This window comes from Trichosurus vulpecula, chromosome 9, assembly GCF_011100635.1.
Source record: "Trichosurus vulpecula isolate mTriVul1 chromosome 9, mTriVul1.pri, whole genome shotgun sequence".
NCBI lineage: Eukaryota > Metazoa > Chordata > Mammalia > Diprotodontia > Phalangeridae > Trichosurus > Trichosurus vulpecula.
In genome coordinates, this window is record NC_050581.1 from 11,794,171 (window position 1) to 11,810,609 (window position 16,439).

The 16,439-nt window shown below is 39.4% G+C and overlaps 1 protein-coding gene and 1 pseudogene across 1 annotated transcript in view; one reads left to right on the forward strand and one right to left on the reverse strand.

Annotated features, from left to right (window-relative positions):
• Positions 1–16,439, forward strand: part of VPS13A (vacuolar protein sorting 13 homolog A) — a 349,059-nt gene that overhangs the window by 211,508 nt on the left and 121,112 nt on the right. Inside the window, exons 41-43 of the mRNA XM_036739209.1 lie at positions 427–783; positions 2,146–2,247; positions 15,902–16,060. Coding sequence (XP_036595104.1) covers positions 427–783; positions 2,146–2,247; positions 15,902–16,060 — 618 coding nt within the window. The remainder of the gene's footprint in view (positions 1–426; positions 784–2,145; positions 2,248–15,901; positions 16,061–16,439) is intronic.
• On the reverse strand, positions 13,589–15,632 carry LOC118831044 (annotated as a pseudogene).

The following is a 16,439-nucleotide window of genomic DNA, read 5'->3' on the forward strand; positions in this document are numbered from 1 at the left end:
GAGGTTTGGTGAAGTGGAAGCCACATTTTCTGTATTCTCAGTATCATATAGCACACTATAATATTTTTGATAAATGACTGGCTTATCTGAATTATGGTTGATGTTTATAGAACTGGGAAATCACGTTGGAATATAGGCTAATAATGAATTGCTTTTATATAACACTTATGGTTTATAAAATGCTCTATATATGCATCATTTGATTTTAGTTTGCTATACTGTAATTTTACTACTTTTCAAGCAATTAATATATAATGAAGTTGGGCAACAATATCACTAAAGGTAAAAACAGTATATTCTATCCCTCCCAATAAATAATTCATATCATTTTTACCTAATATTTAGGATATACATTCAGTACTTTTCATAATGCAAATGTTGTCTTTAGAAGAACTTATTTTCATGGTTAATTATTTTTCCCCCTAGATTTCACCTATTATCATAAATACCGTAATTACTATTATGTCAACATTTTATAAAACCGTAGAAGTTAAGCATCGAGAATCATTTCCCTCTCAGCCAGATTTATGGGACAAAATGGATACAAAGAAGCTGAAAATGTGGTTTCTTGAAGATTCAAGTGATAATGAAAAAGTGGCTGGTGTGACAGAATTGGTTCCCAGTGGAGAGATGATAAAAATGACTATTGACTCGATTTTTGTAGTTCTCGAAGCTGGGATTGGTCACAGAACAGTACCAATGCTCTTGGCTAAGTCATATTTTTCAGGAGAAGGCAAAAACTGGAGTACTCTAATAAATCTTCACTGTCATCTTGAGTTAGAAGTAAGTACTCAACAATATTACCACAAAGAATAGCAGTTTTATGTTTATTTTTTGGTAGTTCCTTTCATTCCTTACACAAGTAGCCTATTCAAATTTCTTATAAATTGAACTGCTTTTTATAATGTGTAGGACATCTTGTTGTAACTTTTTTTTAAAAAAAACATACTGCAAATGATTTTCACTTAAAACTTTGAACCTCATATAAATATTTGAAACATTGAACCAAATTACCTTGTGACTTTAAAATTAGTCGAAGATTCATTTGATATAATTTCCCCAATCAGTATTTAATTGTTCGTTGTATGTTCTCTTAAGTTGTAGTTATTTGGGAGGCGATTCTGTTAATACCTTACTCTTTATTCTGTTAAAGCTTTTAACCTTTACTGGATTCTACACCTATTTTAAAGCTGATTTGTAGTGTAATAGTATGCATATTTTCCTCCCCAAAATGTGGTGGGGTAGATTTTAGAATACTGATGTCTTTCCAAAGAAGTAGTGATAAGTAGAGGCAGGTTTAAAACAAGATATTTTTGTGATAATAGATGTGACTTCTTAGTCTGTAGGGCAGAAAGTCTTAATGTTGCAGTTAGTGAAGACCTTTAGCAGTAACTTTTTAAATCAATTTAGACTATTATTAGTGAAAATTATTTTGTATGTTTAATTGAATTAATGTAACATTAATATTGATTTAAAATTTAAAAGATTCAGATTTCTGCCTGAATACTGATGGAATCATAGAAATAGAAGGGGATCTCAGAGGTTAACACTTAAATGAATAATGTCCTTTTTTTGGATACCTCCAGTGACAGGAAATGTGCTACCTTCCAACCCAGCTGATTACAGTTTTGGTAACTCCAATTATAGGAATTTCTTGTGTATATTGACCTAAAATATGCCTCATAACTTTAACATACTGTTTTCCCTTCTGGGGTTAAACAATAAGTTTGCTACTTCTTCTATGTGATATTTCAGTATATTTTAAAATATTTCAATATAACTTATGTTTCCTATTAATTTTGTTTTTATATTTCTCAGTTGCAATTTGGTTCAGCTTATTAATCCAGTGGGCTTAGTTTCTTTATATATTTATCTATTTTTTCATATAATAGTTCTGTGTTAAAGTGTTTTATTGTTGACTATCAAAAAAATACTTTTTGAAGCTTTTCCTGATGCAAAATCTTTTCCAAATAACTAAAGCCAGATTTCAAATTTTTAAACTTGTTTGAAGCATACTTTAGAACTTTGCATTGAGTTTAGTCTGGGGTGTTCAGGAAATTCAGAGCATCATATAAAGAAATCCAGTTATGCAGTATTAGAATTCATGTGAATGACTGAATTTTTTTTTCAAAAATATCTCTTTAGGTACATTACTACAATGAAATGTTTGGTGTATGGGAACCTTTACTTGAACCTTTAGAAATTGATCAGACTGAAGATTTTAGACCATGGAATCTTGGAATAAAGGTACATCTGATTTCTGACAATATTAACATATTTTACTGGAAAAATTAATAATTGAGTAGATGTAATTTATATAGAACTGCAGTTATGTGACTCTGAGGGTAATAGTGAAAGATTAATGTTCTAGGCCTAGCAAAGCATACATCTTTTTGTAACCACTGAATAAATGAACTTTTTAAAAGTAGGAGACTGTGTTTTATACTTGGCACAACTTGTAAAGTGTTGCTTATCTCTGGCATTCTTCAACTTCTCTGTGGCATATAGTTCCTAGAGATTAAAGAATTTTTAAAGTAGAAAGGACCCTTAGGGATATATACCTCATTATTTTACATATAAGCAAACTGAGGCCTAAGGAGGCTAAATATTTTGTTTAGGGTCAGAGCTGAGACTTTATATAATTTCTCGTCCGTTATGGTTATTCTCTATGCAGCAATTTAATGGACTGAATACATTTTGTATGTTTATCTGTCTGTTAGTCGTAAGATTGGGGTGTATGGGTGTTCAAGGAGGACTAGCACCTCTGGCTTGCTGAGCCCTTTTCAGGACTGCTTTTCCCACCTTTGATGCCCACCCGGCACTCAGCTCTTACCTCTGGCTCCAAGAATCTGTAGCATGTGAAGTGGTAGATGGGCCAAACCAGAGTGATGGTTACTGATGAGCCACAAACCTGTCATGGAGTTGGAGGAGTGTTTACTCCAAACACATGAAGACTTTTCCCCACTTGAATGGGCGGATGAGAACAATTTGTTCCAGTGACCGTAAAGGTCACAGCAGGTACCGTGGAGCACTTAGAGCTTGGTCAGATATTGAAGGTAGCACATTCTTTAGCATCCTGGGCCATCACTGGTCATCCTGTCTTTTGTCCTGCCACTGGACTGCAATGACTCTGGAAGAGAAAGTGAAGCTGACAACTTTGTGCAACTCTTCCTCACTTAAATCCAGTTCCCACATGAGTCTAGACATCACCTGTAATATCATTGGTCTTCTTCGAAAATACAGAACAAACAACAAGTAATAAGAGATGTTACCTTAGGCAGGAATTAAGTTTGACTTTCAAGCAGCACCTTTTTTTCTTTAAGCTAGGGGCAGAATTAAGAGGCAGTAGTAGATTGGGTATGGTTTGAAAACACAAAAGGATCATAAGCAACCTCATGTTTCCTTTTTCTCCTTTCTTACTGATAAGCAAAAAATAGTTATGAGACTAAAAAGAGCTAAAAGATATTGTTCTTTCTTTTTGGCCTGAAGACAAGGACAGGGATTATAGAGTCCAAAATTATTTTTGACTCCTAGACCTCTGTTTTTTCAGTGATATTCTTACCTATAGCCCCACAGATAAATTAGCAGGCTGGTTGAAATGGAGATTGGGAATGACAAAGCTGAAAGTTTCATTGACATTTTAAAAGAGGTATTATAACTTTAAGCTTGTACACCATAAGTGTGAAATTATATAGCATCCATTATCCCCCAACAGAATGTAAACTCCTTAGACAAAAACTTCTTCACCTAACTCGGTGCAAAGTGCTAAGTCAGTCACTTAAACATAGAAGGTGATTAATAAGTATTTGTCTGGTTGAATATGGTTAAATAAAATTAGGGAAGTGGGAATGATGTAAGTTGAAGGATACTAAGAACATAGACTTTTTAATCTTTTTGTATGCTTACTCCAAAATGTATTTTTAAAGTTTGTTTCTAAGTTGTATAGTTGTGTCTTGAGAAAAAAGACATTTAAAGTCATTAAAGATTAGATGCTTAAAAAAAGATATCTTTAAATTTTCAAACCTATATCAGAAGAAGTAGTTCCAATCTCTGTAAGTCCAATCTAGCTACTCAAACTAAGTGTCATCTGATTCCCTGTTCTTGTGCTGTTCTGTGACGTAGAGTTTCTTAGGAAAGTGGAAAGGCTGTGATTACTGGTGTGGTAACATATTACGTGTTTGTCATCTGAGTACTTACCTCAGAAAGTTCAGAGAGAAAATTATCCTAAATATTGTCTCCCAGATGACAGATTCTCAAGAAAATCACTTTGTTGTTGTTGCCATTACAGTTAATGAACACTCTTCCGCTGCCATCTTCTCCATCCCAGTCTCACATGAAGATGAGGCCCTTTTCTTTGACAAAGCCAACTTGAATAGACAAGTGAACCCATTTTGCCTTTTTTTCTTGAGCAAATTGTCTCCTCTATTATCTTTTCTCTCTAATTAATCTTGAATCTCTCCCTGTCTTACTGGCTGATTCCTAACTGCCTACAAATATGCCTATATCTTCTCAACAACAACAAAAAAGAAAACCTTGATTTGATGGATCAGCTTTTGATAAATACAGTCCTATATCTTTCCTCCATGTTATAGCTCAGCCTCTTAAGAAGGTCGTGTAGATTTAATGCTTATTCTTCTTTGTTCTCACTTTTTTTAAATCACTGCAGCGTGGTCTCCAACCTCATCATTTAATTAAAACTGTTTTCTACAAAGTTACCAGTGATCTTTTTGTTGCCAAATCTAATGGCCTTTTCTCAGTCCTCATCCTTTTTGACTTTTGTGCAGCCTGTGAGCCTTCAGAGAAACTGAAACCTGGAAAAGACCTTAATCGAGAAGGTTACCCACTGCATTCTGGGCCATTGACAATTGTCTTGACTTTTTTCTTGCCCCTGGACTCCAGTGACTAGAGGCTGATGACCTTGCACCATCCTGCTTCAGTTAAATCTTAATTCATGCATAAGTGAAGACGTCACCCTTGTGATGTCATTGGTCCTGTTAGTGAACAAAAAGGGCAAACAACAACACCAGCTTTTGACACTGTCAGTCACCCTCTTCTCCTTGACAGCGTCAGCCTCCAGAGTTCTGTCGAAGAAGGACAAACAGAGTTAGGTTGTGTGCATGTTTATTTCTCTCAAGCAGGCAGCATGCATGTAGAGCTGCATTTGGAAGTGAGCTCACTCTGGGGTTAGGCTGCCCAGATTATAAAGACTTAAAGCAAGAAAGTGCCCCTCACTCAGGGTGTCAGTGTAAGCTTAATCCAGTCTTGTGGTTGCCAACACAGCATGAGGTTTGCAGGTTTAATCCTCGAGGATTTCAGAGGGTTGTTGATATATCAGTCCAGAAGGGCTCAAATCATCCTCTCTGATTGGCCAGTCCAGGTTTTCAGACTTCTTCAGTTGATGAGGAGCTCAAGCAGGTCTCACAACAGTCTCTTCTTTTTAGGTTTTCATGACACTACTCTCTGCTGATTCTCTTCCTTCTCTGTCTGACCATTCATCAGTCTCCTTTGTTGAATCTTCACCCAGGTCCTGCACACTAACTGTCAGTGTCCCTCAAAGCTTTGTCCTGGACTGCCTTCTATTCTCCCTCTATATTATTTCACCTGATGTGCTCTCATGGTTTCAGTTATCTTCCTTATACTCATGATTGTTAATTCTGCTTATCCAGTCCTAATGTCTCTGCTGATCTCCAGACTCACAGCTCCAACTTTTCAGGCATCTTACGCTGGATGTCCCCTAGAAATCAAACATGTCCAAGACAGAACCTATATTTCTCCCCAAAGCTTCCCCTCTTCCATACTTCCCCATTGCTGCTGAGAGCATCAATATCCTTTCAGTCACCTAGGCTCACAACCTAGCTATCATCTTTGACTCTACATTCTATTTCCTTCCCTTATATCCCATGTCTAATCTCTTAGCAAGTGCCTTCATAACATCTCTTATATGTAAACCTTTTTTTCCTCTGACAGTGCTACCACCTTGCTGCAGTCCTTTCTCACCCAGCTCCTGGGCTCTTACAATAGTCTGCCTCCTCACTCCAAGCCGTCCTCTGCTTGGCTGCCAAAGTGATTTTCCTAAAGCTCTCAAGGTGGGGTAGGGAGTCTGGCCCCTGGAGGATGTCTGCTCACCTTGCACTCAAATGTTTAGCTGCTGGAGAATGTCTGCCAGCCTGGAGCTGTGTTTCCTGGAGTTGTGCTGAAGCACTGGGAGATTTGGCTGCTGGAGAGTGCTGGTACACATGATGGTTTTCCAAGCTGGTGTCTACTGGTTCCCCTGCCTGTTCTGAGGCACTTGGTGGGGGGTGAATCCTGGTGTTGGTTCTTGCCTGCTCCACCAGCCTGGGGCTCAGGATCTGCCCCTGGTTTAGTCACATGTGGCTTGCTGGGACACCTTCAATCCTCTACTGTTCCCCCTTTCCCAGAGCAAGAGGGGCCATTCTCATTAATCCCCCAAGCTTCCTGGGCTACAAGACTGCTGCACCTCATCTTTCTGCTGGCTCATCTGTTCCAGGGTTTTTCCTGTGGTGGTATTTTCTGGGCTTTCGGAGGTCAATAAGGGAGAGTGAGAGTGTCTTTCTTCTTACTGTACCATCTTGGCTCCTGGAAACAGAGCTAGCTAAGAAAATAATTATTTTAAAAATACACTTGGCCAAATGTAAAAAAAAAAAAAAAATCACTGAAGAGAATACCTCCTTAAAAAGTAGAATTGGCCAAATGGAAAAGGAGGCACAAAAACTCCCAGAAGAGAAGAACTCCTTAAAAAGTAAAATGGGTCAAATGGAAAAGGAAAAGTTAATTGAAGAAAACAATTCATTAAAAATTAGAATTCGGCAAGTGGAAGCTAATGACTCTATAAGACGTCAAGAAATCAGTCCAACAAAATCAAAAGAATGAAAAAAATAAAAGAAAATGTAAAATACCTCATTGGAAAAACAGCTGACTTGGAAAATAAAGCCAGGAGAGATAATTTAAGAATTATTGGTCTGCCTGAAAGCCATGATCTAAAAAAGAGCCTGGACAGCATCTTTCAAGAAATTATCAAGGAAAACTGCGTTGAGGTCCTAGAACCAGTTGGTAAAATAGTCATTGAAAGAATCCGTTGATCACCTCTTGAAAGACATCCCAAAATGAAAACTCCAAGGAATGTTGTAGCCAGATTCCAGTAGTATCAGTTCAAGGAGAGAGTATTATGAGCAGCCAGAAAAACAATTTAAATATCATGGAACCACAGTCAAGTTTACACAGGACTTAGCAGTTTCTATATTAAAGGACCAGAAGGCTTGGAATATGATATTCTGGAAGGCATAAGAGCTTGGGTTACAACCAAGAACCAACTACCGAGCAAAATTGAGCATGATCTTTCTGGGGAAAAGATGGACATTCAGTGAAATACAGAACTTTCAATCATTTCTGATGAAAAAACCAAAACCGAAGAGAAAATTCGATCTTGAAAAACAAAACTCAAGAGAAATGTAAAAAGGTAAACAGGAAAGGAAAAAAAAAGTTATTCAATAAGGTCAAACTGTTTACATCCCTGCATGGGAAGATAATACTTGTGACTCTTGAGAACTGTATCTTTATTATGACACTTAGAAGGGATATACATAGGCAGAGGGTGCGGGTATAAGTTGACTTTGATGTGATGATAAAAAAAATTAAGGGGGTGAAAAAATTGATTGTACTGGGAGAAGATTAAAAGAAGAGGCAGAAAAGGGTAAATTACATCACATTAAGAGAGGCAGACTTATTACAGTAGAGGGAAAGAAGGGAAATGAGCATTATTTGAACCTCTCATCAGGTTTGACTCAAAGAGGAAATAACATACACACTCACTTGGGGTATAGAAATCTATCTTACCCTGTAGGAAGTAGGAAGGGAAAGGGGAAAGAAAAGGGAGGGGGGCCAACAGAAGGGAGGGCAGATTGAGAGAAGTGGTCAGAAGCAAAACAGTAGTGAGGAGGGAAAGGAAAAAAGAAAGAAAAGCATAAATAAGGATGGGGGCATTGGAATTTTACCAAATTTTACCAAACACTTAAAGAACAATTCCAATAATATATAAACCATTTGGAAAAAATAGGCAGAGTCCTACTAAATTCTTTTTATGACACAAATATGGTGCCGATACGTAAACTGGGAAGAGCCAAAACACAGAAAGAAAATTACAGACCAATTTCCCTTATGAATATAGATGCAAAAATTTTATTTTATTCTATTTTTTAAATTATTATTTATTTATTTAATATTTTTCGTTTTCAGCATTGATTTTCACAAGAGTTTGAATTACAGATTTTCTCTCCATTTCTACCCTCTCCCCCACTCCAAGATGGCATATATTCTGATTGCCCCATTCCCCAGTCAGCCATCACTTCTGTCATCCCACTCCCCTCCCATCCCCTTTTCCCTTACTTTCTTGTAGGGCAAGATAGATTTCTATGCCCCTGTTCAGTTAAGCTAAGTTAGGTTCGAATTTGGATTCGCGCTGGCAATAAAGCACACTCCCGAGAGAACATGGTTTTTATTGAAAGACAGAGGAAATACTCTAACAAACACAAAGACACAAACAACATAGATTCATCACTTCTCAGGGGAACTCCAGCACTTGATCCTCTCAAAGCTGAGGGGGCTCCTAGTTTATACAGCCCAGCTCGTTCAAGGCCCAAGAGGGAAACTGATCCCAGGAAGCTTCCTCTCCGTAAGTGAGATCCCACTAGCTTGTTCCACATGGTGACTTTTATAGCTTCCTGAACAAGGAGGGCCTACTGCTAACTGTCCCGGATGTTCCCCTCCAGAAGGGGCAGCCACTCTCCTCCGGAGGGTAAGATCTTGTCAATCATTTTGTTTTTGAGAACTGGCTAGGTACTCAAGAAGCAGTTTCGGAATTTCCTGTCCTTTGTCTTAAGAGTTACCTGTTCTGTGCTTGGGCCTGTCTCCTAGTGGGAGTGTATTCAACTCTTGTTTTGGACCAGAGGGGAATGTCTGAGAGGTCCATTCTTAAGGTTTATCAGTTGGAGAGGAATGTCTGATTTCTTTATTCCAAGCTGGAAAGTCTAAAGATCTTGCAGGAGCTGGGGGATGGGGGGAAGGAAGAAAATCTGGGCGTACACCATAATATGGAAGATCTTCTGTAATGCTTTATCATTCAGCCCCATTGCCTGTATATCTTATTTCCTACTTGCATGCAAAAACTTTTTATTTTGAACATCTGCTTTTAAAACTTTGAGTTCCAAATTCTCTCCCCTCTTCCCTCCCCACCAACCCTCCCTAAGAAGGCAAGCAATTCAACATAGGCCACATGTGTGTCATTATGCAATACCCTTCCACAATACTCATGTTGTGAAAGACTGACTATATTTTGCTCCTTCCTATCCCCCTTTATTCAGTTTTCTCCCTTGACCCTTTCCCTTTTCGAAAGTGTTTGCTTTTGATCAAACTGTTCCCCCATCTGCCCTCCCTTCTATTGTCCCCCCTTTTTTATCTCCTTCCTCCTTTTTTCTTGTGGGGTAAGATACCCAATTGAGTGTGTATATTATTCCCTCCTCAAGTCAGATCCGATGACAGCAAGATTCACTCATTCCCCCTCACTTGCCCCCTCTTCCCTTCCTGCAGAACTGCTTTTTCTTACCACTTTTATGTGAGATAATTTACCCCATTCTATCTCTTCCTTTCTCCCTCTCTCAATATATTCCTGTCTCATCCCTCAATTTGATTTTATTTTTTTAGATATCATCCCTTCATATTCAACTCACCCTGTGCCCTCTGTGTGTGTGTGTGTGTGTGTGTGTATATATGTATATATATATATATATATATCTGTGTGTGTGTGTGTGTATATTTATTTATACACACACACACACACACACACGTATATTCCCTTCAGCTAATACTGAGGTCTCAGGAATTATACACATCTTTCCATGTAGGAATCTAACAAAATAGTTCAATTTTAGTAAGTCCCTTATGATTTCTCTTTCTTGTTTACCTTTTCATGCTTCTCTTGATTCTTGTGTTTGAAAGTCAAATTTTCTATTCAGCTCTGGGCTTTTCATTGAGAAAGCTTGAAAGTCTTCTATTTTATTGAAAGTCCATATTTTGCCTTGGAGCATGATACTCGGTTTTGCTGAGTTTCATTCCTTTGGTCCTGTTTTATAATATCTTGATGATAAGTAGCATCTACCTAAAACCATCAGCAAGCATTATATGTAATGGGGATAAGCTAGAAGCATTTCTAGTAAGATCAGGGGTGAAAGAAGGATGTCCATTATCACCACTGTTATTCAATATTGTACTGGAAATGTTAGCTTTAAGCAATAAGAGAAGAAAAAGAAATAGAAGGAATTAGAATACACAGTGAAGAAACAAAGCTATCACTCTTTGCAGATTCTGTGTTGGTATACATTGAGACGCCTATAGAACCAACTAAAAACCTGCTTGAAGTAATTAACAACTTTGTAGCAAAGTTGGAGGATTTAAAATAAACCCATATAAATCATTAACATTTCTCTATATTACTAACAAAGCCCAGCAGCAAGAAATAGAAAGAGAAATTCCATTTAAAGTAATTGTAGATAATATAAAATATTTGGTGGTCTACTTGCCAAAACAAACCCCGGAAATATATGAACACAATTGCAAAATGCTTTTCACACAAAAAAAGTCAGATCTAAATAATTGGAAAAATATTAATTGCTCGTGGGTAGGCCAATATAATATAATAAAATAACAATTTGACTGAAATTAATTTACTGATTCAGTGTCATAATAAATTACCAAAAAAATATTTTGTAGAGCTAGAAAAAATTAAAACTCATCTGGAAGAACAAAAGATCCAGAATATCATTGAAATTAATGAAAAAAAATTCATGGGAAAGTAGCCTAACCATACCAGATCTAAAATTGTATTATAGAGCAACAATCATTAAAACTACTTGGTACTGGCTTAAGAAGTCAAGAGGTGGATCAGTAGAATAGGTTAGGTACACAAGACACATAGTCAATGACTGAAAATCTGCTGTTTGATAAACCCCAAAGTATCCAGCTTCTGGGATAAGAACTCACTATTTAACAAAAACTGCTAGGAAAACTAGAAAATAGTATGGCAGAAACTAGGCATAGACCAACATCTTACACCGTATACCAAGGTTAAGTCAAATGGCTTCATGGTTCAGACATAAGGGTGATGCTGCAAGCCCATTAGGAGATCAAGGTATAGTTTACCTGTCAGATATGTGAAGAAGGGGAGAATTTATGACCAAGCAAGAGATAGAGAACATTATGAAATGCAAAACCGATGATTTTGATTACATTAAATTGAAAAGGTTTTGCACAAACAAAGCCAATGCAGCCCAGATTAGAAGGGAAGAAGAAAGGTGGGAAACAATTTTTATAGCCACTGTCTCTGATAAAGGCCTCATTTCTAAAATACATAGGGATCCAAGTCAAATTTTTAAGAATATGTGTCATGTCCCCCAATTGATAAATTTTAACCATATCCTTTAACTGGATATGAACAGGCAGTTTTCAGAAGAGGAAATTGAAGCTATCTATAGTCAAATGAAAAAAAATTGCTCTAAATCACTATTGATTAGAGAAATGCAAATCAAAACAGCTCTGAGGTACCACATCACACCTATCAGATTGGCTAGCATGACAAAAGAGGAAAACGTTGGATGTTGGAGAAGATGCCGGAAAATTGGAACACTCTGCATTGTTGGTGGAGTTATGAACTGATCCAGCCATTCTGGAGAGCAATTTGGAACTATGCCCAAAGGACTATCAAATTGTGCATACCCTTTGTCCCAGCAATACCTCTACAAGATCTGGATCCCAAAGAAATCATGAAAACGAGGAAAGGACCCCCATGTACAAAAGTATTTATGGCAGCTCTTTTTGTGGTGGGCAAGAATTGGAAATCGAGGGGTTATCCATCAATTGGAGAATGGCTGAACAAGTTGTGGTTTATGAATGTAATGGAATACTATTCTATTAAAAAAAAAAGTGAGCAGACAGATTTTAGAAAAACCTGGAAAGACTTATATGAACTGATGCTCAGTGAAGTGAGCAGAACCAGGAGAACATTGTACACAGTAACAGCAACATTGTGGGTTGATTAAGTTTGATAGACTTAGCTTTTTCCAGTAATGCAGGGATCTAAGACAACTCCAAAAGACTCATCATGAAAAGTGTTATCCACACCACCCAGAGAAAGAACTCTGTAGTCTGAATGCAGATCGACGCATGCTATTTTCTTTTTTGCTTGTATGTTTTTTCGTTCTTGCGGTTTTTTCCCTTTTCCTTCTGATTTTTTTTTTCATTTCATGACTAATGTGGAAATAATTATTTTGTACAGATATAGCCTATATCATAGTTACGGTCTTGGGGAGTAGGAAAGGGATGAAGGAAGAAAATTTAGAACTCAAAGTCTTATGAAAGTGAATGTTGAAAACTGAGAATAAATTTATTTAAAAAAAATACATGCAGTTAAGTGGTAGGGTTAGGAGCCGATCTTAGGCTTTTCACTTTCTAGTGCTAACATTCCACGCTAACACATTTCTTTGGCAGAAATGCTAGTTCCTGCTTTTAAAGAGCTTCACAGTCTGATAGTACCTTACAGAGTTTGATCATCTGTGTTCAAATGGAGACAGCTTCTATAAAATGATAGTAAATATTATACTGCAAAGCAGCCTTCAATAGTCCAAAATTTCCCCTCTCTTATTTTGGCATTTACAATTGCTCTACTGATTTCTGTTCCAATGAAAAAATTAGCTGATCAGTAGATAATATGAGTTTTGTAACCTGCTGGTATCTTTTCACTTGTGAGAAGTGTTGGGGAGGTGCTCCTTTTCTTTTTCATCTTAGCTTGGACAGCTATCATAGCTTTGTAGAGGAGGAACAGAGTTGATGCTCCACTTTACCTGTCAGAATATGTTATTGCAACTAAAGAGGATTCATGGAAGAATTAGGGATGAACAACGGGCCCTCTCATTTGTCACATTTAAGGGAAGACTGTGTAAACTTGAGACACCTAGGAGAACAATGAGGCAGAAGGGAAGGGGTAACAATGGAAGGGTCCCAGGTATTCATCTGCCCCTCAAACTGGGGCAGCTACTAAGACCAATCAAAGTAAGTCATCCTGCTGGCTCCCCCTGACTTGGGTGATAGGATTGATGCTTTTAAAGCTAGAGGGACTTTCCACCAAATTTTCCCTTATATCTTACTTTGAGATTAGACTGATATTTTGAAAATAGACCTGGAAAGGGTAGGAAAGGAATTTAAATTAAGATATTGTTAGGCAATGGCAGGAGACTCTTGATGGTCTTGTTAGAAGTTGTTCTCACAAGTTGGCATGTTTTTTGTTTTTTGGGTTCTGGTCTGACTTTATTAGAAGTAAGGAGCCTAAGAACTGGGTGAGGTTGCAGTGGCAGAATTAGGCTGGAGAAGGTTTAAATGGGAATAACTCTAAGGGGGGAGGAAGGGGTTTCTTCAATGCTAAGGCAGGGAAGGAGAGGAATAGGGGAAAAATGGGAGGGACGAGAGGCAGGATGGGGTCTGGACTCAGAGTGGGGTATAAGGCAGAAAGCTAGCAGGAGCGGGCTCAGAAAGGAGCTTCCCAGGAAGTGCGAGTGACCGTTAGGGTCCGTTTCAATTGCTCGTAGGTGACAAACATCACTACATTCCAGGAGCCCAAGCAGAGGAAAGAAGGCACGAACCCTTTGTAAAAGGCTTGGGTCCCTCTCTCCAAAGCATGGTGAGAGTGTAGTGGCCAGTACTGGCGTACTGGCCCACTGCAGAGTTCATGTATGTTAGGGGTCCCTGACCAGCAAGGATCCCTATCTCAGTACGCAATGATGAGGCGGGAGTGAGGGAAGATGCAACTCCGATTTATTGGGAGACATTATCCAGTTTTATAGGGTTTTGCACAGGGTTTTGAGCAGAAGCAGGTGTTCAAGGGGTAAGGGGATGACAGCATGGGAAGATCGATATCGGGTGGGAAGAATCTGGATTGTTGTAAACTATGATTCCTACAAGTGTATGGGAAAAACTAGGGCTGTAGTAAGGTAGTTTCCATGGGAGTATGGGAACAAAGGGGGGTGCTGTCCTACAGTATCTACGGAGGCATGGGAAGGCTCAGGCATGTAGCCAGCTGATATCAGAACTGTATGAGCTATGTGAGGCACGGGGCAGGATGCCCTTGTAAAGTATCAAAGATGTTCCAGTAAGTAAAGTATCAAAGCATTGTTGTGTTAGGCACTGGTTCAAGAGCATTAGGTAGTGGCCAGCTGGGTTCTTGCTTCTGGGCTTGTGAGTCCTTGGTGAATGGACTCTGCCTGCATGACAAAGGATGGCTACGAGAGCAGGAGAGGGGCTGTTAGGGGGGCTGCTAGGGACGGAAGTCCTTCCTCCGGGCGCCTCGCCGTTCCAACTCCTACTAAGCCTGTCTGGTTTTACCCAGGAAACAGGCCAAGTGCTAGGGTCTGAGTAGCCCCGGGGTTGGCACCAACTCCCTACAGTGTATCTCCTCTTGACCATGTCCACAGGGAAAACGATGGTGGTACAGAAGCTAGCCCCAAAGGCTGATGTGAAGTGGCATGGAAGGTCATCAGTCATGAGATGGGCTTCCAGGAGGGCCTCTTTGGTGAGATCACAGGTCACCAGCTCAGCACAGTTGATAATAGCATTGCAGGCAACAGTGGGTGAAGTTCCTTTCCATAAGCCCCAGTGGCCCTTCTCCCTGGCGGTAGGCTTATAGGTATCCACTGCACCCTTGTATCTATGGTTGCCACCTGCATGAGCCTGGGCCTGGAAACGTATCTTCACCACGTCTGTGGGTTGGGCTATGCCCACTGCCAGTGCCCCTGTGGTGCAGCCTGCCAGGAGGTGGCTCCCAGTGCCTGCATGCTCAGATCCCTTGGTGTAGAACTGCTTGACAAGAGTCATAGAGGCCAGTGCGGACAGAGGCAAAACTCATCTGGCTCTGCAACCCAGCCACCACCCCATTGTACATACTGCCACGGGCCTCAGTCTTCACCATGGTCAGAGTGGTGCCCATGAAACCCTGATGGGGCATTGTTAGAGGAGGCTCAGATGGCCCCTTGGCTCTCTCCTTCAATCTGCAGCCGGACTTTGGCTGTGTCCAGGGGAAAGGTGATGAGGTCAGTGATGCAGGCAGTGATGCCAGCCCCAAGGAACTTTACAGTGGCTGTTGGAGGCACATATGTAGGCTTAAATTCAACTATGGTGAATGCTGGCTTTCTGCTACTTCCCAGGAGGCAGAGGAGAAATGGAAAGATAGCTTTCACTGATTGAGCAAGACCAGAGAGAGGAACTCTGCTGGAGTCCTGATCTGGAGGGTATCACAGTGATGGCAGCTTGATCAAGCTTCTCTAAAGGTGTCCCGCTCTTCACAGTAGCTCACAGCAACCATGGCCCACTTCCCTTGATTTTCTATAGAAAGTTGTTGGGAAACTGAACACCTAATGATCATACTATGTGCCTGGGACTGTAGAGGAAAACACGAGAAGGCGGTGGGAGGCATGAGGACTGCAGAAGAGTCTGGCATCTGGTGGGCTGGAGGGGCCACCTGTCTGTCTCTCTGTTGGGTTGTTAGGAGGTCTCAGCCTTGGAGGAGGTTGATGCATGCACTCTTGACATGTTTTTTATACCATCTTCTTACTGGGACTCCTGGATCCATTTTCACTTAATGCTTATGGGTGGCTAGGTTTTTGCTTTAGTATTTTTCTTTTGCAAGGGTGAGGTCTCCCTTGTGTCCCTAATTCCGTAATACGCAATGGCATAATTAAGATTGTAACTTTTACCTTTAAAAATTAGATGTGCTTTTAATGGAATGCAATTATTTTGGTTTCTAATCTTATCTTTATCTAAAACAAATTTGTTTGTAACATTTTAGATTAAAAAGAAAGCAAGGAAGGCCTTGGTTGAATCTGAAATTGAGGAGGAAAACTACAAAGTGCCAGAGTACAAAACAGTAATCAGTTTCTATTCAAAAGACCAGTTGAACATTACATTATCGAAATGCGGCCTTGTAATGTTGAATAATTTAGGAAAGGTAAGGAACTAATTTCAGTTTAAGTACCATGTTCTTCCTTTTTAAACATTAATTTATTTTTAGTTTTCAACATTTATTTGCACAAGATTTTAAGTTCCAGATTTTCTCCTCATCTCTCCGCTCCCCTACCCCATGACAGCATGAATTCTGATTACCCCTTCCCCCAATGTGCCCTCCCTTCTATCACCCTCACCCCTTCTCTTATCCCCTTCCCTTCTGTTTTCACGTAAGGCAAGAAGATTTCTATACTCCATTGCCTATATATCTTGTTTTCCAGTTGCAAGTAAAAACAATTTTTAACATTCGTTTTTAAAACTTTGAGGTCTACCTTCTCGCCCTTCCTGCTTCCCCACCCACCCTCTTTGAGAAGGCAAACAAT